Raw genomic sequence first — 24,604 nt, 5'->3', positions numbered from 1 at the left:
TGTGCACGTTATGTCAAAGGTGAACAAGTAAAAGTCAGACCATCAATGATCACAGGCACAAATAAGGAAACAGGTTTTAAGGGAAATGTTAAATGTAAAACATGAGGAGAGAGGTTTGAACAGAAGTAAAGAAAGGAAATGGAGAACAACATTAAAATCCCAATCCAGAAAACTAGACTGTCTGGGACAGGAACAACAAATCTAGATAGAATGGATTAACTTGGTACAGACAGGGGAAACATAAAGTCGATTGCATTGGGAAAAACAAAAGGTATGGCATACAACAACTAGATAATAAAAGTTAAAAGACCAAAGATCTCCAGTCAAAAAGCCATGTGAGAAAGTCAATCATATGAGGCACAGTAGGTCGTTCAGAGGGGAATCCCCTACAATGGGACCACATGTGAAAGACTTTCCTCTTCTGTTGATATACCTCCATGGAAGGATGTATGGATTGAGCCAGATGGAAAGATATGTGATGGGAGAAACAGATTTCCTTGCCCAGAACCTAACAAAAACCAGACATAGAGATGGAAAATGTGAACTGTGGGATGTAGAACCAGTGACTGGCATTGATAAATAAGATTAGGAAACAAGGGAAGGGATACAGGACAGAATAATTGGAAATCTTGGTTGAGTTGATCAATAGAGAGCTATCAGAAAAAGTCGGCACAGAGTGGTATAGATTAGGAAACCACCCAATGAAGCAATTGGAAAGGAATTTGTGGAACAAATCTTGGCTGAAGGCATTAATAGCCAAAGCCTGAGAATGAGGCACTGGGGGCCCAAAGAGCATAATATTTGTGAATCAGGGTGGTGGCAAATGCATCAATGTGAGAAAAAACCCACCAACTGCAAAGCCAAAATGTGAGGATAGAGGTAAATTTCATCAGGACAGGAAAGACAATCCATGGAAGATTGAAAGTACTGGAAACATGGCATGAGATTAAATGAATATGATCCAACATACAAGAACAGTGGGATGTCAATCAGATGTCACATTGGTGATTGAAATATTCCCTAACCATCACATTTTCAGAATAAATTATCACCAGACAATGCCTGGTTAGGGGTAGGAAGTGATCCAAAGCTCAATAAATGGCTAGAAACTAAAAGACATTAATATGTAAGGACTGCTCACTGCCAGATAATTAACCTGAAGCTTCCTGATGCTTGATCAATGCACCCTAAACCTGAAAGGATATGCTCATAAACAGATACAATTTGAATGAGGAGATGGAAGCAGATTGCCTGGTGATGCATAAATTTTATCTCACCATCAAAGAAGATCATCAACTAGGGAAGAGGAAGTGTAACAGGAGCAGCCAAAGGATTCTGAGGAAGATTCCACTGATTGTGTAGAGTCCACTGTAGGGAATACATTTATGCACAATTTAGGGGGACAAGTGGTGTCATGGAAGACCATATCCCCAAAAGCAATAGCATCTTGCATGCAGAAAGTCAGTGAGCAGATAGGACATAGCAAACTAATAACTCCACGGAATAAAGCCAGAGAGAAGGACGAACCTGAAAGAGGTGAGTATTGAAAAATACACCCAAATGGGCAAAGTACTGGGTAGAACTTCTCCAATTTCATTAACTAGCCCACTTGAAGAAGCTGACAAATAGAATTGACTGACTTCAGTTTAGAATGGGCTAGAAAAAGCCAGTCACCCATACAATAATGGAAATGCAGCCCCAGATCTTAAAGACTACAAGCAAAAGCCTTGACCACCCAAACAGAAATCATAAGCTGCAAAAGCAAGCATAAAAGGTAGGTTGCAAATCTGGTATACTATCCCATGATGGATGAACCAAAGACATAGAGACAAGACTGTGCCGAGATGGAAGTATAATAGATAAGCATTAGTGGGAGGAGATGTCCCAGAAAATCTTTCAGAATTTCTGTGAAGAGTCTCAGACAGGAGATAAACAGTGAAAACAGAAAGATACCACAAAAAAAAAAATTGTGAGGGTAAGATGTAGGCAGGAGAATTTGGTATGGATTAAACTGATAGATTTGTGGCCCACCTTCCAAATGGGTAAAACAAAACCCAACAGTTGTTGATCAAGATAAGTGCAGTTTGCATAATGATAAGTGAAGGCAGAATGATTCAAAACCCATGGAGGATGAAACATGCTAATGCTGTAATTTAACTAAGTGGCAAATTGTTTAATATAGACTTAAATATCAGAGGAGGGGAGGAAAAAAAACAATTAGGGTTGGGAAAAACGTTTATATAGTAAGGAAGGACATGAGTCATAAAAAATAGGAGTGAAAGATAAAACATTACATAGCTGGGAAATAAAATAAAAAAAAAACATAGAAGGCTAAACTGAATTCTCAGGAAAGGTATGAGAAGGCATGGCAAAACAAGGAGGTGGAAACAGACGATTAGTCCTTGTTAGCCTGAGCAAATTCAACGTGTTCAGGAGGAAGTAAAGCAGAGTTTGAAGATAGAGGTTGGCCCATATAATGTCCAATCTCCCATTGAGTCACCCACACTTGAAACTTGAGATGATGTACCCGTCAAAGCTGAGATATTAACTCTGGAATTTATGCTTCATGTGTGGATAAAACAGCAAATGTATTAAAAAAATGAGATAGAATCAAAATAATTCTAAAGAAAACTGGGCAGTTTATAAAGTATAAATACATTTCACTACTACTTACCTCTCTATTATTCAGTTGTTGTTTTTTACTGTTTACAAAATATGGAATGAGCCTTGAACAAGTTTAGCTTATTACACACACATCAATTAATAATTACCTGTTTTCTCATAAAGTTCACAAACTTTATCCACAAAACAGCATCCAGATGAAATCTGACACCAAATTTGATCATATCAAACGAGTGATCTGTTTTGATGTGTTCAAAGACTTCTTCTGTATGAGGAAAAGTAACTTCACAGAATAAACACATTGCTGGCATGACAGGAATATCTGTTTCCACTTCTTCAGCATCCTCCCAATCAGAACTGTCACTATCACTTTTCCTATCTCCTTCCATAGCAAACAATAGTCTCATATGTCAGTTTAACTAGAGACAGAGAAAAGTGACTACTATATTTCATTACTATCAACTTACTAATTTACTCTTTCAGTTTTTTAACATTACATAAACAAATGTTCTACATTTTTCAAATACACAATGTTGTATGCATGGCTTGATTAACTTTGATGGGAGACCCAGAGCTATTCAGTTTTGTGATGCCACTTTATGTATATTTAATGTTTAGCCTTACTGACTTACTACTTCATTGTCCAATTTTAAACACTGATTCAACTTCATAATTGAGCTTTCAATATTATATAAAAACATGTTCTTTTCACATGCACAAAACGATTAAACTGTTTATTTATTCATTCAAAACAAGGCAATTTCAAGTATCAAAATCAAGATACAATGCTTCACATATACAACATTACAGTGTTACAATCTCTGAAACCTCCCCCTCAGACAAAAGCTACGGACAATGTAATATCATAGCAAACAAAGTGTAAATAGAAAAGACAACAGTATCTAACAACATAATCTGAGTCATTCATGGCAAAACTTTAATATATGAACCATTTTTTTTTTGCTATATTCAATACTGGTTGCCAGATGTTAGATTTCTTTTTACAGTGTGAACTGAATAAACCTTGATTTTACTACTTTGAGGAGAGGCAAATATCTATTGGAAATACATTTTCAGACAAGGAAGATGTTAACTGCATAGAGTAGCTCAGAACTCATACTGATGAGGCAGAGGTTAGTGCAAATGGGAAACTTAGATGAGTTCTCTTTGAAAAAAGCAATGTATAAGACTCATCCATCTCATTCATGCACAGTATATTCTTTGCCTTGGCAGAAGAATAAAACAAAGAAGGCAAAATGAGTCCATGTGTCATAAAAATGAATATAAAAAGACATGTAAAAGTGAGCATCTGCTCCCAACAGGTTGGTTGGACATAATGTGTAGTGTGGCTAGGACAAAGATCAGACCATATAGTTTGATATGTGTTCTGTTGTATATTTAACTTCTTTATATACAGTCCTTTCCTGTCATGTGACAATAACACTTTTCCCCATCTGGCTGGCCAAACCACTGAGAACTTGGCACACTATATTATAATGAATGACCTACACTACAATGACATGAAAATCCATGTTCTACTTCTCACTTAGACTCTTCCAAAGGGAATGCATGGCTAGTTAGGGCTCTTTGTGTCACCCACGCCACCAGCTAGGAATTGGTAGTGGAAACCTATGCTCTACTTCACTGCCAGGAAGGGGTAGGGAATTGCAATGGAGAAACACCAGAAAGATGCCCAGACCCAATTGGAACTGACCACCCAAAAGGTCTTTTGCTGGAGAAAATGCAATGAATTAAAACCAAGTTTAATTTGAGAAGCCAGCTCATGTGAGTCAGGAAAATTGGCAGACACTCCTTCATTGCTGGCTTTTTCCATGCTCATTCATACTCTGTAATAGTCAATGGAATATATATATATATAGGTTTAGGGAAGAAAGTACATCTTATGAGGTAATAACAACCACTGGGTGGTTTCTAAGATGAATAGAAGTAGATTATAAACAGGTAAGATAAAAGCACTACTTATGTATTTACATATGGCAAGTGGAGGGAGGTATCTGAGACTGCCAAATGGTGATAATGAGAGAGAGAAAAGTGTCAGGCCTAGTCCATATTCCAGCCTGGAGTATCTTGTCCAAGGTCATCAAAAGTGAAATGCCAGAGAGTGAGTCAAGTGTTGGATTTAATGTGATGAGACATAATACAGCCTTCAAACATCTCTCGCTAGAAAGGAATATATGATCTGGATAAGTTAATGAATTCATCCAGTCACCATAGAGAAAGAGAGATTCTTGAAAGAAGAAGAATTCCATTCAGGTGATCTGGATAAGACACAATGCCCTGTTCACCTCTATCCATTTTTGGAGACATTCTTTTATATACACTTACTTCAATACATGTCTTATGAATAATCAACTGACAGCTTAGAATATCCCACTAGTAGTTTTCTCAGCCATTTTAATCTGTTAAAAAGCTACCACTTTATTTTGAACTAAGATTCCATGAAGGTAGGTTGTGTCTTTAACCTGCTTGAAGTTTCATATTTTTTTTAACCTAAATACAGCTAAGTTTCTAAGTTTAATAAAATTATAGTGAAATCCTATGGTATCAGTATAGTTATTTATGATTTACTCAACTGTATATATAAAACCTAAACAAAAAATTTTGTTTGATATCCTTCAAGTGCAAAATTTTAAAGACTTAACGACCCATGTCAAGCAGCAACTGAGTTCAAAGGTCATTGCTAGAGAAGAGAATTGTTTGCTTTCTTTATTTATTGTTCTATATTTTAAGAAAAGTAAGTTTCATAATGTATTTCTAAATAGTAATAATATATAACATTCAATACTTGAAATGTGAATGTATATTACAAAATACTAGTCCACTGAAACACAGCCAAGGCAGGGTCACTTTTACACTACTGGATACAGTAACATGAGTGCATATGCACTACACCAATGTAAATTATGTAATGTTAGCTATGCACGACTGGAAGATCAATAAAATAAAAAATAATTAATAAATAATGTTATGCGACTAAAGCTACTTAGACTAAACATTTCTATGTTTGTGTTATGACATGCAGCCATTCTCACATGAAAAAGCATAATTTATGTTTATTTCCTTTTTCTTTTTATGATGGTTACAAGGTTGGTCAATTGGTAGACCCCACTTAGTTTGGATATAGAAAATAACAAAATATAAAGTCTTACTGAAAACAAGCATACTAAATGTATTTAAGAGGTTTTAGAGATGTCACAAATAATATTTGATATTTCTGGAATGAAGAACAGTTTTTAATCATAATATGAAATCACTTTGAGCTCAGACTAGTAACAAAACAGGCTCAATATTTTAACAAACAAATTTTAAGTAAAAATATTTCATTAAAAGTTCTAAAAGTCTACAAAATTACGTGAAGATACACATACTGCATCAAAAGTTACAGCACAAAAACTTGTCATATGCAACTGTGTATATGAGCTTGCGTATACCATACTGAGCCCATTGCAAAAGGGTTAAAGAAAAAGTGACTGTAAAAGTAGAATGTGACCTAGGGATAAAATGTATAAAACAGCATTGAGGCTTCAAATGGGCAAAGAAACCAGATTAATGGGGCAACAAATTAGGAAGAACTAGAAAAAAGAGAACAGAGAAGGAAAAGATAAAACCATAGAGAAAAAGTGAAAGGTAGATGACAGCTTGGTGGTAAATTATGGTGGATGGACCAGCACCAAAAAACACACACTACTTTTGGTGATAGAGAAAGTAAAGGGATATGTAGTCAGAGAAACCTGACTGACAAACAATTGACTGAAGAAATCTCATGCTTATGACAATACTCCTGAGTGAAAGAGAGATTTAAGGAGTTAAATCAAAAATATCCAAAATGAAGACAGGGGAAGGGGAATAGACTGGATGCCAGGAATTGAAGAGTAAACCAAGATTGAGATGGTAAAAAATGTGCTGCCAACAGGACCAAATAATGAGTCTCATATCAATGACAAGTCACATGGGAAAAAAAAATACAGAAAAAAATGCTATTAGTCACAGCTGAGAGCATCCACAGCAAGATCTGCTGAATGAAGTACCAAGGACCAAAAAAGGAGGGGTTTGGTACTGACTGAAGACATCAATTACTGGCATGAGCAACTGGGTATATATCCAACAAAGTATCTCTAATTGAGAGAGCTGATCCATCAGCAACTTCAAAGTTCACCAGACATAAGAAGTAGTCAGATGAACCTGATGTAAGTGTGCCCAAAACAGAAAATCCAACAAGCAAATTCAAAGGTCACAGAACTAAGTCTCATTCTAACAACTGATATGGGAAATGAGAGTAGAATTGAAGTGGATCATAACCAATTACCCCAAGACCAGGTATGAAATAAGAACATGTTCAACAAAAGCAAGATGTCTAGAACACTAACATGGAAGGTATGCTCCACAGGAGAAACCAAATCCTGAAGGCCATGGAGTTACTCAGAGATGCATCACAACCTGTAAGATACGCATCAGTAAAGAGATAGAAATTCAGACTACAGGATGGTAGAGAGATTCTTACCAAAATATTGGCATGATCTAGCCGCCAAAACAAATCCTCAGGAAGAGAAGGTGGCAGCATCAAACAAAAGACAAAGAATCACAAGAGATATTCCCATTGATCACTCAAAAGCCTTTGAAGAACCCTTGTGTGACTCTACCCTAGAAGTACAAAATTTTCTAGAGATACAAGAATTCCCAAAAAGAGATAGAACCTTTCATTCAGAAAGTATAGGATAAGCAAGAGTTGAGGTGACTAGAATACTCCAAGTTCCACAGACAAAATGAAGAAGGATGAAACCAACTGAGTCTAGAAATGAGTGTGTGTTCAAGCTGGACCAACATAACATCAGAATTAGAAGCAGTGTGTAATACATGATTAGTTAAACCACATGAGCTGTCTTTTGGAGAAGAAATGATGAGACCAAGGTGGCCTCCTGAGAAGAGGCAATGATCAATCAGTCATCCATTTAATAACAAAAACAAAATCCAAGACATGATTTAGTGTGCAAATACTCACAGGGCTGCTGAAAACACAAGGAGCCAAAGGGGAAGAGCTCAAAATTGGTGCACCTGATTCCATTGAATGAAATGAAGTAAATGACATGAGGAAGGGGCAATTGGAAAAGGATGAAGGGATAGGAAGAAACCCCTTCATCTTCAAATAAGGAACCACCAGATGGTTGTTGGCAGGATACCAGTCCCTGGTCTGTTTGGGACAACAAGGAAATGACAGTAACACCGAGTCCATATAGATTTGAAGCTGCAGCCTCAAGATATAAAATATTCTGTGGATTGGAATGACTTTGTGTGAGAAACTGAATGACACCAGTCAGCCATAAAAGTGGTCCAAAGGTCTGTGAACAGAAACATACATGTCCTGAAATGACTGGGAAAAAGGAGAGGGAGTCACTAACAAGATATACAATAGCCAATTCAAAAGGAAAGGGGACAGTAAAAAATTGAAGAGGCATGAAAAATAGCAAGAGAGAGAAAAAGGTGGAGAGTTTATGGGATCAAGAAATGAGAGTGTACTGCCAAAAACTAAGAATCAAGGAAGAAAGAGAACCCCAGTGTCAGATAACTTCAGCTAAATCTTCCAAGGTATTAGTAATGTCCCTAAAAAGAGCCTCATGGAGGTCTAGATAGTAAGAATGGGGAAAATGAATGGAAGAGTGTCACATTCCAGAAGTTCTCAACAACAAATGAACCAAGTAAGCTTGGACAAGACAGAAGAGCCAACGTATTGAAAATGACTACTATAGATCCCCAGAAAAAGTGTTAGAATTAGAATGTATGGCTTCAGATAGGAGATAAAGAGATTGGGAGTCCAAGAACAGAAAAGGCGAATATCCATAAATCATGGCAAAGAAGTCATCAAGTCAAGAAGGAGTAGGTATTTCAGAGTGGATACAAAGCTGGTCCAGGAATGTGTCGACATGAACTTGTATGCCTAGAATAGCAGGAAATAAATAATTCTCTGCATGAGAGTCATTTAATGCAGAAGAAGAAGAATAAAAAACACAGAAAAAAGTGTAACTAAAGAACAAACATGAAACTCATAGAGAGTTTGAGAAGGAACATTGTACCAAACATGTGAGGAAAAAAAACCAAAACATCTAAGAACCCATGACTTGATGAACCATGGAGATAACATTTTTGACTGTGAGAAACATCCAGTGATCATAAATAAAGTACAAACAGTACTGACAACATCACCATAACTTCAAGAGGTGGTAATTGTCATCACTTGAAAATTCATATCATTGTAGCAAATTTCTATGTCAAAATTGTTTTAGGAATTTAGTAGTGATGTAGCTTGAAATCAAAGTTAAGACAAATTTAAAGGAAACTAAAGAAACTTAACATTCAAAAGGCAGCACAAACCACACAAAATTAAGTTGAAACTTAAAAGAAACATCACCATTAAAAGCAGTGCCAAGAATAAGAATGAATTTAATTTTGAGTGCAAGTGCTTATGGTGATCTATTGCATGTGGAGGATGTTTCACCTTTCTCTTGAGACATATGACTTCATCTTACACTAACACAGTTCATGTTCTAACACTTTATAGGTGGGATATAGCTCAATGCTAGTAGCTTGCACAAAATTTCAAAGGCAGATGAGTGAGAAATAGCTACTCTGTGCAGAATGATAAGCCTGTTATTTCAGAAGTTTTTTTTACCCTGTATTAATTTTTTACCATTTGGAATAAACTAGTAAGCAAGTATAAATTTTAGGTCTACATGTCAGAAGAGTGTAGGAAGGGGCTTTTCTTACCCTACTGGAGGGATATGAGGAGCCACCCCACACAAAAGTTTTGAAATTTAAACCTGAAATGGCCCATTCTAATTATCTTTTTTTAAGCCTATATAATGTACAAGAAAGTTCCTACTTTTCAATTCCAAAAATGTATTTTTTATAATACTTACCCCACACATTAGCTTTATCCCAATGGAAGGTTATTTCAGAAGTTTTTTTTACCCTGTATTAATTTTTTACCATTTGGAATAAACTAGTAAGCAAGTATAAATTTTAGGTCTACATGTCAGAAGAGTGTAGGAAGGGGCTTTTCTTACCCTACTGGAGGGATATGAGGAGCCACCCCACACAAAAGTTTTGAAATTTAAACTTGAAATGGCACATTCTAATTATCTTTCTTTAAGCCTATATAATGTACAAGAAAGTTCCTATTTTTCAATTCCAAAAATGTATTTTTTATAATACTTACCCCACACATTAGCTTTATCCCAATGGAAGGTTCTCTTCTTTGCCTAAGCAATGGTATGAATTCCACCTCACTTGCTTCAGTCTTTATACTCCACTATATTGTTCCTGGTAATTTTAATCTTATGACTCTCTTCACCTGTATCAATTCACCCTCTATACCTGCCACATATAAAAGTTTCCTGTTGTTCTTTTTATTCACTTCTTTGAATCTGGCAAGATACTCAGACCTGCAGTGGTTTTATTCTCTTTAAATTTTTACATGTTCTATGGTAATTCCTGTATGCTGAATCCAAACAATTCAAAGTTGGACAGAGTAATTTAATGAATTCAGTGGATTCAGAAAAAGGAAACACTGCTTTACTTTTAACTGCTTTTTTTAAAATGTTACTTGATATATTGATGATGAAAAGGTTATGGTCTTAACTGATGTATTTAGGTTTTTAAAAAAGTTTTGATGAGATACCATGCAGAAAATTAGCTATGAAAATTATATTAGCAGGTACTGTAAAGAAACTAGTTTATTAAGCTGTATGGTAGTTGGATAGGAAAAAGCAAATCAGTTGTTACTGAGTTCAATTAAACTGTCACTAGCAGAATACCTCAGAGGTCAGAGCTTGAACCTTTGACTTTCCTTATTCAATGATATTGAAAGGGGCATAATTAGTAAAGTTTTCTGTTGGCATAAAACTCCTCAATATCTGTACTTTAGATGTATTGATGACATTGAGAGACTAAATAATGAAACAGGCCAATTACTAAGTTGGACATATGTTTGACAAATGATCTTTACTGGACGTAGAAAGTACTTCTGACTTTAATGTCAGGACCTTTGCTCTTTTTGATTTACTTCCTTCACAAAGTTAAATAAGTCAATAAGTTACTTAAATTTACTAAAGATGCTAAGGGCTTGTTAGCTGTGAGAAAAATGTTGCTGCTGCTTTACAAGAGGATTTGCATTATTTGATGACAGCTTTTAATTATAATAAATGTGTGTTATTGCATGCGAGTTGGTATAATTTAAATTACAAGTTTAATGGGAATGGCATTAACAGTATTAAGGGAGTTAAGGATCTTGGTGTTCTAAGTGATCAGTTTCTTTAGTCATCTAAGCAATGTGTTATTGCTCATGGTAGAGCAATTTGGATTATAAATAGCAGCTACAGAAATACTGAACACATATCTAATTAGGTTATAATTTCCAAATGTGTGTACAATCTTAGGTTCCTCATCACAGGAAAAACACTAAATTGTTGAAAAAGGTTCACAGAAGGGCTATTAAGATGTATTCTGGGATGTACGAGTTGTCATACAAGAACAGGTTAAGACCCCTGCATTTGATTTCTCTTGACAAAAAAAAAGATCTAATTGAGGTTTTAAAATGATCAACACTGTTAACACATAATTTGTTTTAATGCTTAGTGGTAAGAATGACAGGACTAGGGTGGACATATACAAATTCTGGAAGACCAAGAGTCATCTTCAACTAATACAGTTTTATTTTTCTAACAAGATAGCTGGTCTTTTGAATCAGTTGTGAATTCAGTATATTGAAAGCTTGAATAATATATTTATAAAATATTAAAAACTCACTTTATGGTTGTTGTTTTCTTTAATATTCATTTTACTTAAGTCTAATTCAGTAGACAGGGGAAACTTAGATGGATCAACAAGCTTTCTTGTTGTCCTTAAACTTTATGTTATGTGATGCCTTTGAATTATAATGACTTGGGTCACACATTTTACATAACCCACCGAGGAGCAAGATAACATGAAACTCTACAACCAGATTTTACTTGTTGTATATTCATGTACTAATTGGTATTAATTTTACATAGCATGTTACTGTGAATAATGTCACTACGTTACTAATACTATGTATATTAGTAATATTACAATTTATAACTGTAACCGATGTAAGAGACTTTGATTTAAATTGCTGTTTGGAGTACGTTCTTACGATATCACTTTAAAAAGACAGTAATATCCCCAGTAACATATCGACTGTTAGAGACGCATGTTACTGGGGATATTATGTACAAGTACCAAAAATTACACAAAAGAAGTAAACCAGCATTTCAATTAAATAACAGTTAAAATAAAAATTAATAAAAACCTGTACCAGACTAAGCAACAAAACAATCACCATTAAACACATCTTGCACCATGTGCACAACAAAAGCGTCCTCTGTAATTAGTAAACGCAAACTAACTTAGCAGGGGTTTAGTTTTGAGACAAAGAAGTCTCAAGAATTCTCTCCACAACTGGGGTGATCAGGAACGTTGTGGTTCCCCTTCATCCCCTCAAGTGAAAGATTACTTAACTGTGCTTGAAACTTTGCCTGTATTTAATTTGTACTTACTTAAGGTGATGATGTGCGATGGGGCATTATAAAATTAACGGGTGAGAAAGAGCGAAACAAAGGCGGCACCGGAGAAGTGAGCCAGTCTAGAGCCCAACAAGCAGATATCAACGTAAATCGACCCGATTCAGGGCTGAGCAATAGTGTTGCCTTGGCTGGGATCTAAAGATCCAATGCCTGAGATTTGGATATGAAGGAAAACCGGAGTGCCCCGATAAAACCCACTTTCACAGGACAGGCGCCGAAAGTTTTACCTGTCCTTGCCCGATTCTGAAAAAGAAATACATATAAATATAAACATGAGTTTATCTTATCTGTGATTATATATTTTGTTGATTGATTTGTGATTGTTGAAATATGTTACATGGTGAAATGTATTTTGTAGGTGCACTGGCTAATTTACATTTGGATTATGGTCTCTGGTGAGCAGTTTGAATGTTTGCTAGATATGGTCATTAAATGTGAGATGCGTTTTTTGATGGATAAGTGTATGTTGTTAACATGTATTTTCCATGTTAATCTTGAGTCAAAAGTGATACCAAGGAATATGATGTGCTTGCTCATGATGATAGGAGTATTTCCAAGTGAGATATTTACTTTTTCCAGAGTTTTTCTGTATCTTTTTAATTTCCTGCAAAAAGTAATTGCTTGCGTTTTTGTTGGATTTAAAACCACTCTCGAGTTGTTGCTCCAGCTCGAGACATTATTTAGTGTTTCTTGAACACGAGACATGGCTATTAGCGGGTTTCTAAAAATACTCCAGATAGCAATGTCGTCTGCGTATTGTGAATTGTAAGTGTACGTTAAACTGGGAAAAGGTATATCATTAATAAAAATAATGTATAGGAGTGGCGAGAAGACGGATCCTTGTGGCACTCCTGGAGTTATATTGAAAGATTTTGATAAGGTTTTATTGACTTCCACTTGGGCTGTTCTATCTGTTAAGAAGTTTGATATCCATTTAATAATACTGTGATTTATTTTCAGATAAGTTAATTTATACTTAATGGCGTTATGCTAAACACTGTCAAATGCTTTTTTAACACCTAAAAACATACCTATGATTACCTGATTGTTATCAAATGTTTTGTAAACTGATTCAGTGAGTCGTATGAGGTGATCTATTGTTTGTCTGTTTTTCCTGGAAGCATTTTGAAATTCGGGTAGGATGTTAATTATTTCACAAAAATGAAGGAGGTGATTTGGAATAACTTTTTCCATCAGTTTGCCAAGACAACTTAACAGACTGATGGGTCGGGAGTTATCAGGATTTGTCCAGTTTGTTTGTTTCTTTGGTATTGTGGTGATAATGGCTTTTTTCCATATGTCGTGGTAATAACCAGTTGCTAATGAAATATTCATATTTGTGAGATGTTGTAATAGGAGACTGGAGCCTTTTTTGAGAATAATATTTGGTCATGTAGGGAGAAGTATTTTTCAAGTTTTCAATGTTAAATTTGAGTTCAGTGATGGTGATTTTTTATTAACTGAACTGGAATTGCTGCTTAATGTGTTACCGTGGAATTGTGATGTTAAAGAAGATTGATTTGTAGGTATATATTTGTTAGCATGTTGTTGGTGTTGTGTGTCAATGTAACTAGTAAAAACAGACTCTTCACTTTTAAAATAATTATATTTTTGTTTTCGTCTACAAAACTTAACACAGAAATCTTCTCCATAGATTTCATCATTAATTTTTTTATTGTAATAGTGTGGCTCATTATTCTTTATTTAGATATAGATCTATGCCATCTTCATTTAATACTATAATAAAATACTTATGCTCTGATGCAAGGTTCAGAAGCAACTTAAAAAATCACAGAGATTCCAACGTACCGATCAAGACCATCATGATCACCAACTATTTTATACAGTTACTCCAAGACGGGTCCATACCCAAAAAACAGAAATCCTTAAAAAACCTAACCGTGTACCTGAGCACGTATGCCATGTTTGGTCAAATTTCCCGATGCATCTTCCTTAGGGTACTCATTAATGCGTTGCCTCGATTGCATCGGCGTCAAATACGCCATCACTTGCGAATTCGATTATGATTATAAATTATTTGTCGAGTTTCGCACAAAGCTACTTGAAGGCTATTTGCTCAAATTAAAAATGAATATGTGTCCAAATTTGACTGTAACCTTAGTAATATTTATATTAGAAACAGTATCTATGAAAAAGAAAAGTATTATTATGAAAACAGAAAGATTTATGTAGAATTTTACAAAATTCATTGAATATTTAAGTTTGTTACGATCTTTTCCCCACAATAAAGAATCTGTAAATAAAAGACGGTGGAATAGTGGCGTATCCAAAGGGATCCGGCCCCCTAAAAAATCTAGGCATATTGATCACATATTATTTTTCATATATATATATATATATATATAACAAACTAGTTTTGCTTAATCTAATGAAAAAACTTCTATAAACACTACTGCATTTGCTTTAATGACCATTTTATTGAAAAGTTAGATCACCTTCAGTCTTTTAATTTACTGCTCCTCAATTGGAAAACTTGACTACACTACTGCGGAGGACGCAGTTAGGTTTACTGAAGGATGTCGCAGCGTTACTTTGGAAATCTCGCTTAATACTGTAAGGAGAAAAACATTTTGTATTTTAAAATAAACCAAACCTCTTTTTCAGTTAATTGATTAATTTGTTTTAAATTTTAAGCAAAACTACACAAGGGCTACGTGCGCTGGCCATCCCTAATTTAGCATTGTAAGACTAGAAGGTAAGTCAGCTAGTCATCACCACCTACTCTTGGGCTCCCTTTTAGCAACAAACAGTAGAACTGCCTAATCAGTGATGTCGAGAAAACCCACTTGTAGAGAAAAATATATATGTAGAAACGGCTCGTTTGGGTTCAGAAAAATTTTACGTAAAGGAGCGAAAATTTCACAAACACTTTATTTTTACCTACACAATACCGACTCACGCACACCACAAATATACGGCATCCCCAAACCTCATAAACCAGATTGTCCATTACGACCAATAATGTCCACATATGAATCGTTTAATTACAATCTTGGTAAATACATAGTATGGGCATTCTCCAAATATGTAACATCAGTCAGCTCATTCATCGAAGACTCCTTTAATTTCAAGTCTAATCTTAATCAACTTAATTATATAGCCTTAATGGCCAGTTTCGATGTCATATCCTTCTTTACAGAAGTTCCAACCGCTGAAGCCTGCAAGCTAGCCTTAGAACTCTATATCCGAGACCATAACCCATCTATAGACATTCCCAGCAACCAATTAGCAACCCTCATAGAATTCACCACGATGAAGACAAACTTCATGTTCAATAACCACAACTATATACAAACAAATGACCTAAGCATGGGCAACCCAGTATCACCAGTTCTAACCAATATTTTTATGACACAAGTTGAAACACAGCATTACATCCACCACTATACTGGTACAGATATGTAGATGACACGGTTGCGGGATTCACATCTACAGAACACACACTTAATTTTTTCAATACTAAGTTCTGACTATTTTTAGTATACATTACTTTTAGTTCAAAACAGCGTAAACTTGGTTATTTACATATTTGAGAAATTATATGACGATATAATACGACCTTCCTCGGAAGGGTTGTTTGATTTGAATTTCGCACAAAGCCACACGAGGGCTATCTGGGCTAGCCGTCGCTAATTTAGCAATGTAAGACTAGAGGGAAGGCAGCTAGTCATCACCACCCACCGCTAACTCTTGGGCTACTCTTTTACCAACGAATAGTGGGATTGACCGTAAATTTATAACGCCCTCACTGCTGTAAGAGCGAGTACCTTTGGTGTGACAGGAATTCGAACTCGCGACCTTCAGATAACGCGTCGAGTCTCTTAACGACCTGCCCATGCCGAGCCGTCTCGGAAGGAAAAGCACAGATGGGGCGGAAGGAGTGTGTTATCGTAGATGGCGTTTTGGTTATCTGTTTGATAATCATCAAAACGTTACATCATTCAAAATCGAGATCTTTTATGAATACATTCTGTGTGTGTGCATATTATGATGAATATTTACACTAACTTGCATGATTCGGTAACTTGCCAGATTTCTTACATTGTATACGCTTGCACTAAATTTACGAAGTGTGATCTTAACTTTTGTGACATTATATGGTAAGCAGGGACCATACTTATCAAACCTTACCATATTATTGTGAAATAAAATAATTTTTACCATAGTATTAATTTTATTACATATCTCATACAGTTTTTGTTATAAGTGAACTATGCTCACATATGTTTATGTATGTTATTAGTGTTCTACGTTTTAAGTTCTCTAACATATGCTATAATTTCAATCACAAGTTCAAATTAACTTACAGATTGAAAATATGATTCTGTCTATATTAACTTTAAACTCCAGACATGACCTAACGTAGTGCCAAAATTTTCTAAAACCTTTTAGCTGTTGAGAAAAACTCCAGCGTGCGTCTAGGTTAAAACAACTAACAAACATTTTTGAATTCTCTCTTATTATAGTGTCAACAGAAATTATTTCTACGAGTCCATTACACAACAAATACTTAGAAATATTGCATGGCAGAGAAACAAAAGATCCAACACTGCACAAGAATACAAATGTCACTGTATTTCAATTGAAGTTTATTTTCATTGTCAATATCTCATCAAAACACTTGCATACATTACATGAGCAACATTTCCAACATTCATAAGTATACAGAAAACTGATCTTACGAGTTTTTAATTTAATTTTTTTTTTACAAATTAAAACTTATATTATTGTTGTTTTATAGCAAGATTCTTTCCAGTGAAAGTAATATTTTAATAGCAGAGCTTTATTATCTTAAACATTAATGTAACTTTGTTGCCTATAATGGTTACCTAATAGATATCACATTGTATGTTGTGCTGAAAAGCACTTTGAACGTCTTCAATGGTTTCAAGGTCCCAAGTGAAATGTTTGACTGTACAAAGGGCATAATACGATTAAAATATGACTAGGCCTGAACCAAAACCACACCCTTTTGTCGATTAATACAACATTCACTACAAAGCATCAGTATGGTGATACAAAGCACAGTAATAAATATTTGGGAGTTTTCAAACAATCCTTCAAACAAATACTACTATCACCATGTAAATAGTGAAACTTTCGATTCAGTTTAATTTAAAGTGAGATGCTCAGTAGCTTGTATCCTTCTTGACATATATGGGTATTAAATATGTTTTTCTGCTCTTATCTTTCTAGTTACTGAAATAAAACCTATTTGAAATGTTTCGTTTCACACAGTTTATCAACTACTGTATTACTATACTGATTGATAAATGTACCAAATGTCTTATTTGAAATTTATTGCTAATTTAGACATTATTTTTAAAGCAGTTTTTAAAAGTGACCACCCTATGACTGATAAATTCTACAATGGTGTGTTGAGATTCTTTTTTATATTTTAAATAGTATGTACTAATAACCATGCTACATGGGGCAATACAAGTTTTATATTCTAGAACATTTTCTGATGCAATTGTACATTTGTTTGAGAGGTGCACATAAATCAGTTATGTCACAAAATATACTCAACACACTTCTACCATTATCAGTAACACATACGGTTTCATCTGTCAACAAATATGTTTCTGATAATACATAATAACTGAGAACTTTAAGTAAAAATTTTGTCTGTTAAATTAAGTTCACAGTTCAACAGTAACATGTACCGATACAAAATGTTTAATAAATGCAAAACTGGAGTATAGTTCAGTTAGACGTCAAGCATATCACTCACATAATTACTTTCACAGAAAAAAAAAAAAAAAATCCAGACTGATATACAAAAACTCCAAAAATGTTTTTCTCCAAACATTAAGCTACTTTGACGAGCATTACTAAAGGAATTGTAAGTAATTATTACTTATTAACAGAAACCATCCTTCTTTATGCAAACCATAAAATACTGTATATGGAAGAACATTATAATAAAATACTATCACAGGTATTCTGAGGTTGGTAATAAACTGTAATTGCTTTGACTGGTAATAAAAATTTAAGTGTGATACTCAAGATTTTACCACTTAGGGAAGCCCAAATTTAAGTTTAATTAACTTTGCAACAACAAAATGACTATTCTTTGGTCAAACTAAAAGAAAGCAAAATAAAATAAGGCTGCAATATTTTACTGTTAAAGGTCGAATACACTGTATAAACATGTATATATTTATTTTACCCAAAAAAGAAGCCATTGAAGACGTTTTCTTATGATGCCTAAGGGCTATATAATATACAACACTCAATATCAGCAGAGATTACTAAGAAACTGAACAATATATGCAAAATGATGTTTGTCTTATAAGACACTGCAGTAATTCAACAAAGAAAACAATTAAAGTATGATACTTGCATTGAAACAGAGGATCGTTGGGTTCAGTTTCCATAATGTTTCATAATGGGATCACTTTTTTAAAGTTATAAAATATAACATAAAATAAAGCTATAGAGGCTACAACTTTTACATATCGTGATCAATTTGCTGCTTAAAAGTCCTTACACTGTAAACCAGTAAGACAGAGGCATTAGCTATAATACTCTGGTTAAATAATGCCATAGTATGTTTATTTTATTTTTAAACTTTCTGCTGCTGCTTGAAACATGAAGGTGTAAGTACCTTAGTTTTGCAGGAATTATTTAAACTAACCAAAGTCAACTTCTGCCAATAATATAACATTTTCTTCTCAATCTGTTAAATGACAGGTCACTAAGTTGGCAGCAGGTTCACCAACATTATTTATCTCAGCAGCACCATTACAGCCAAAGCCATTGATAACATCTGGCATTAATTTAACCAAAGCATTAGTTCTATTTGATGGACTGCTGCCCACAGTTGAGATTTGAATAAGTGGTTGGTCATCTGCTGCCTTGCAGAAAAAATTAAATCCATTAGTTCCATCAGGACCTCTAGGCTGTCTGACAATAAGAACACGGGGCCCACTGTCCTCTACAGACATGGTTCTCAGTCGACTTATTAGACGTTCTGGTCTTTGACGTGGTTGACTCTCACTACATAGAGGGAACAAGTTGAGATGATAAATCACTGGGTTATCTTGTTCATGTGATAAAGACAATACCTATGAACACAGTTTTTTTCATTTTCAACACCCCTCAAAAATATAAGATCTGAAGGATTTTGCATCTGTTTTACTTCACCATATATAGTAGACTAACTTGGTACATGAATAATGTTTGGTGAAAGAAAAAATAAAGCTTTAATATACATGCAATCAGGATATCAGATGAGTAACAACATTAACCACATAATACCACAAACTGATTGTTACATAATGACAGATTGTTTTGCCATATCAAAATTACTCACAAAAATCCACTAAAAATATGACAACTATCAAAATTATTTTTAATATAATGGAGCTAAAAACATCTATGGAAATTACCTATATAATATGCATGCAGATTCTATCAAAACACCTAAGATTTGCAGAAATGAGAACTGTTTCAAGCTACATACATATAGACACACAAATATTGAAAATGTAGCATTAAACATTTAAGAAATATAGTTGCTATAATCACAACTGAACTGCATTCTTAACACATTGATATTTAATACTCACAACCAAGTGAATGTATCAAGAAATTTTAAATACCACCAAATGAAGACTCAGTCATGTTCACACCAACAGATACTAAAGATTATAAAATCAGCACTGCATTTTTTGAAAAAAAAGTTTTCATATCAATTTATTTAACTGTTTTTGTTTACTCGACAGTCTTTATGAAATGATTTATTAAATCAAAATGAAGTCAATTATTTTATATACTAAATTATTTAGATAATATTTATGAAGAAACTTCTATCTAAAAAATGTTTGAAAAACACATCAGTCGTGTCTGAGAATATAAACAGACGTTACTAAAATCCACGCTAAAATACAAAATATTCTCACTTAACTGCAGATAAAATATTAACCAAACGCTTTTTATTTTTCATTTCACTGATATAAAAATTTTATTAATTAAAATTACTGGTTTACAAGGTTTAGTGTGAGAAATTTGTTGCAATACATACTGGGAGAATTAGTAACTTTAACCTACTTTGTTTCCAGATCAGGCTGTTCAACTGTTATCAACAAGCATCATATATTTAAATCCAATATACAATTATTGTGCGAAGTTTATAATCTCAGTTTTCTTACACTGTTTGTATATTATATTTTAATTTCTTTTTAATTTAAACTAATACTGTGGATCAAGTAGTCTTACAAGAATAAATACTGGATTTTTATGCCAATATAAAATTTAAGAATTAAAAATCTAGAAACCATAGACATTTGAAAAAAAAAAACAAGAAACTTTAACCAAAAAATGTTTGAAAAATTGAGATACCCAAATTACTCTTGTAAAAGGACAAAGAAGGATACTTTTCACAATATTTCCTATTTCATACAACTGCATTAAAACGGCACAATTCTTCTGCTGTCAATTGACAAATATCTCATGACAAAATGGCATTTAAGTTTTTGTAAGTTATTAAACATTAATTTTAAAAAACAACACATCTAACCAATTTATTAAGATGGTGAATAGAAAAATTCATAAATTTTCTGGAAATACTAATTACAATTTAAATGTTTTTCAGAATAAACTTACATGACTGAATACCTTTTAATATTTTCCATTCATTTTTACAACTGATTTCTAATTTAAAACTGCTTCTCTTCACAGAATAATGAACTTCTAAACCTTTTATTAATAAAATCACTTAAGTATCTGATCTGCAAACATTACCTTTTAATATATTTTGAAAGTCGTTACCAAAAAGCTAACACACCAAAATAAGATGTATAATAATGATTACAAGTCAGGAATTCTAATTAACAAAATTAATTCAGTTGTAGTGCAGTAGTTTTGAAGACTTAACTACAACAAGAAAAACAACAACAACAATTACATATCAACTGTATTCAGCAGTTGTTTCATTTTCTTGAATTTCGCATAAAGCTACATGAGGGCTATCTGTCCCTAATTTAGCAGTGTAAGACTAGAGGTAAGGCAGCTAGTCATCACCACCCACTGCCAACTCTTGAACTATTCTTTTACCAACGAATAGTGAGATTGACCTTCACATTATAATGCTCCATGGCTGAAAGGACAAGCATGTTTCCTGTAACAGGGATATGAACCCATGATCCTTGGATTACAAGTTGAGTGCCTTAACCACCTGGTTATGCCGGGCCGTATTCAGCAGTTACTGGGGAATTTTTCCTACTCTTGATATTATTGGTTACAAACCCATTACTACCTCATTGTTTTTTGCTAGTTATATGTTAACCACATTGAACTGTCAGTGTAGTATTCTCCTACTCTTGATGTTAGGTATCATAAACCAATAATAATTAAATGATGCTTGGTCAAATGCGAGTAAAGTACATTGAACTGTCAGTGTGCTAGTCTCTTTACTATTGATGTCATGGGACAAAAATCTAATAATAATAATTAATGGTGTTTGGGCAGAACACAAAATCTCAGTAAATTCTACATCGAAATTTTGGGCAAGTAACATAAGCTGATGTTTAAAAAAAGTAACTATAGTTCACAAAGCTCTTTTAAGATATTGAAATATAAAAAGTTTAAACAAGGTGGCCACATGTAGCATGGTGATTATTATCCCAGGATGTTAATCAAGAGGCCTAAAGTCTAACATGATACTACTAAATACAATATCTGTAGCTGCATTATACGAGTCACAATCAAATTTGTCATTCAGTTCAAAACTGAGCAAAGCCCTTCTAACAGTAGGTACTGTTGACTGACTTCCCTCACTCTTTTCAACAAGTTGAAATTACAGGTGGCTGTGCCTGAACTGTAAGGTTATCTGAACTGGCCACTTAATGTGTACACAAGTTGCCATTCAGGTAGAATTTACCAAATGTGCTTTTGAGGTACTGCTTTCAAATACACAAGTTAAAGTATCCAACAATGTTTAAGTTCAACAAATATTATGCAGAGAATTGTAATGAACCAAACAATAAAAAAGTGAAAAATAAAACAGATCTTTGTCCACAGTAGTGTTTATTTATTTACATAATGGTTGGTATCTTACTCATTCAAACTCAAACAGGCTGCTGGGGGGCAAAATGTTTTCATTCTTATCCAGTAGGATATGAAATCATGAAATAATAATGTTTTATTGCATTTTCAAGTTAGACAGAGTGGTCCAAGGACAATATCCCATAATCCATACATTTCCCACAAGACTATACCAAAGTTACAATTTTCCTATACTGAAAATGTATTTCCAATAGGTACAGCAACAACTACCTTTACTCAGTACACAATAATACCAAGATAAAATCAGAGAGACATGCATATCTCTAGTCACACCTATTTTATTGTCATTTTCAAGAATGATGTTGGTGCAACTGGCCAAAGTTGTGGCTGTCCATGTATCACACGATACATGGCAAGACTGAATAAAGTTTTAACTGTCTCAATACCTATTGAAACCTGTAACAATAATCATAACACTGCATGTGTGAGTTAACTGCAGCACGTTCCCCAGGTAATAGGTAGATCCAACTTGGGCCCCTACTAGTAATAGCTGCAGTTATAGTTTCTCAATCTTCTGATGTTACTCAAGCTGATGACCAAGTAAGTCACAGATAAAGAAGAGACTCCTTGCCTCACAGTCCTGAAGATTATGAAAGTCCAACTGTGGTTATATTTGTGGTGCAATTAATGTAAACAAGACTGAAAAGCCTGGTTGTCCCACAGAAATCCACAACATTTGCACCATAATGTCTTGTGACAACACAGGGTCAAGTACAGATGGCAGTTGTCATTTTCTATCATGCCATTGAGAGTTGCCATAAATTCTGGAAGTTACCTCAAAGCTTAACCTGTAGTTGCACTTGCCACTGGATGGTTCAATATGACCACTTTGATTCATATTGCAAAAGAAATTGTTTTCATGACAGACAAAATGTCCTTCAGACCCATGTGTTACCACATGGATTCACTTGCAAGTCCCTCTATAAATATGTTAATGGATATCTCATTGCAATCAGAGAGACATGCTTAAGAATCTCTTCTCATACAGTCTCTTTAAACTGTCCATGCTATAAAATCAAACCTATTGAATGTTTTCTTCTATACAATAAAATCTATGGTACTACTTGTTGTAAACTGTCCTATACATCAAATTGTTCTCTAGATTAAGCACGAGACACTTCACTGCAATATAAATAACGATACAATATGTTTTATAATACTTTGTCACTGAATCTTACAGTTTTCATTAACAAGATAAGGTTTTGGAGCATGTTTAGTATTCCTTACCCATCTGAAAGACTCCTCACTAACTTTCAATCTTGTAGGATCATAGCAAGATATCACATTCTCCATTTCAAGACAAGTGGTTAATAATACAAGACTTCATTCAGCATGTTGCTCCTTAATTTTTGGTGACATGATCCATTCTTGTGATGTCTGGCCTTAATAACAAGTTCCTTAGTCACAGAAAAGTCACCTCAGTAAGCCTTGTAGTATTCAGGCTACTTTAAACCACCATAATTCTTCTCTGTCAAACTGTGCCCCAAACCATAGGAAGTAGCTTTTAGTGATTTCCAACAACCTCACACTCCTGAGGGTGAAGCCTGAACATGGACATAGTTCTTGTTTCTGCCAGTCAAAGCTTCATGTCCAAGAGTGTTTTTTTTTGTACTTGCTATGACATGTTTAGATAAAGTAATTACTTCACAGCTTCATCTTCTCTGCTGTACACTTTTCACAGTCTCAGAAAGTACCCTTCCATGGTCATGTTTTTACAAATGTTAGTTCCAGAAATTCTAATTAAAAAAAATAAATCAAAAGAAACAAAGAAAAACATCTTGATCTTAACACCAAAATGCAAGTTAAGAGGTAGTCAGGAAAAGGAAACACATGCACAAAATTATTTGTATTAATTATTGTACTGGTTACCAAACTAGATAACTTCTTGCTTTTCCTTATGACTTCTCAATGGCTGCTTGAATGCTTGCACAGAATAAGGACAAGAAAAATAATCACATAGGAAAAAGAAAGCTAAAATAATTTTACATATACGTTTTCAAGTCAAAGAGGTTCTAGTGCAATAACCCCATAATTTGTAGACTACCTATGTCAAATTAAATATTCAAGTGAGAGAACCCACAACTCAAACGTGTACAACTTGAGATGGGTCAAACTATACAAACCTTTATGCAATAGCAATGGTTGTATGCAATCTTTAGTTAAGGAAAATGATTAACATGTTTAAAACCTTCAAAAAGGATATCTAACTGTGTGTCAAATACCTAGAAATATTTATCTTAGTACTTTATTCTAAACCATGTGAGAGTGATGTT

The 24,604-nt window shown here is 34.1% G+C and overlaps 2 protein-coding genes across 6 annotated transcripts in view; both read right to left on the bottom strand.

The window, feature by feature from the left end:
• Window positions 1-12,091, bottom strand: part of LOC143232520 (protein arginine N-methyltransferase 3-like) — a 39,417-nt gene extending 27,326 nt beyond the window's left edge. The window contains exons 1-3 of one of the 5 annotated variants that reach the window (XM_076468087.1): window positions 11,996-12,091; window positions 9,854-10,011; window positions 2,772-3,041 (exon numbers count right to left, since the gene is read on the bottom strand). In XM_076468087.1, the coding sequence (XP_076324202.1) occupies window positions 2,772-3,029 (258 nt within the window). In that variant the 5' untranslated portion in view covers window positions 3,030-3,041; window positions 9,854-10,011; window positions 11,996-12,091. Of the gene's footprint in view, window positions 1-2,771; window positions 3,042-9,554; window positions 9,598-9,853; window positions 10,012-11,971 lie in introns of those variants that run through there. The other 4 variants (XM_076468085.1, XM_076468088.1, XM_076468086.1 and 1 more) reach the window with 4 other exon arrangements.
• A 4,740-nt stretch (window positions 12,092-16,831) lies between these two features.
• LOC143232519 (cold shock domain-containing protein E1-like) overlaps window positions 16,832-24,604 on the bottom strand; it is a 53,188-nt gene continuing 45,415 nt past the window's right edge. The window contains exon 16 of the mRNA XM_076468084.1: window positions 16,832-19,262. Coding sequence (XP_076324199.1) covers window positions 18,938-19,262 — 325 coding nt within the window. The 3' untranslated portion in view covers window positions 16,832-18,937. The remainder of the gene's footprint in view (window positions 19,263-24,604) is intronic.

This window comes from Tachypleus tridentatus, chromosome 11 (genome assembly GCF_004210375.1).
Source record: "Tachypleus tridentatus isolate NWPU-2018 chromosome 11, ASM421037v1, whole genome shotgun sequence".
Classification (NCBI taxonomy): domain Eukaryota; kingdom Metazoa; phylum Arthropoda; class Merostomata; order Xiphosura; family Limulidae; genus Tachypleus; species Tachypleus tridentatus.
The sequence above is the reverse complement of the archived record's forward strand: the minus strand, read 5'-3'. Positions and strand labels throughout refer to the sequence as shown.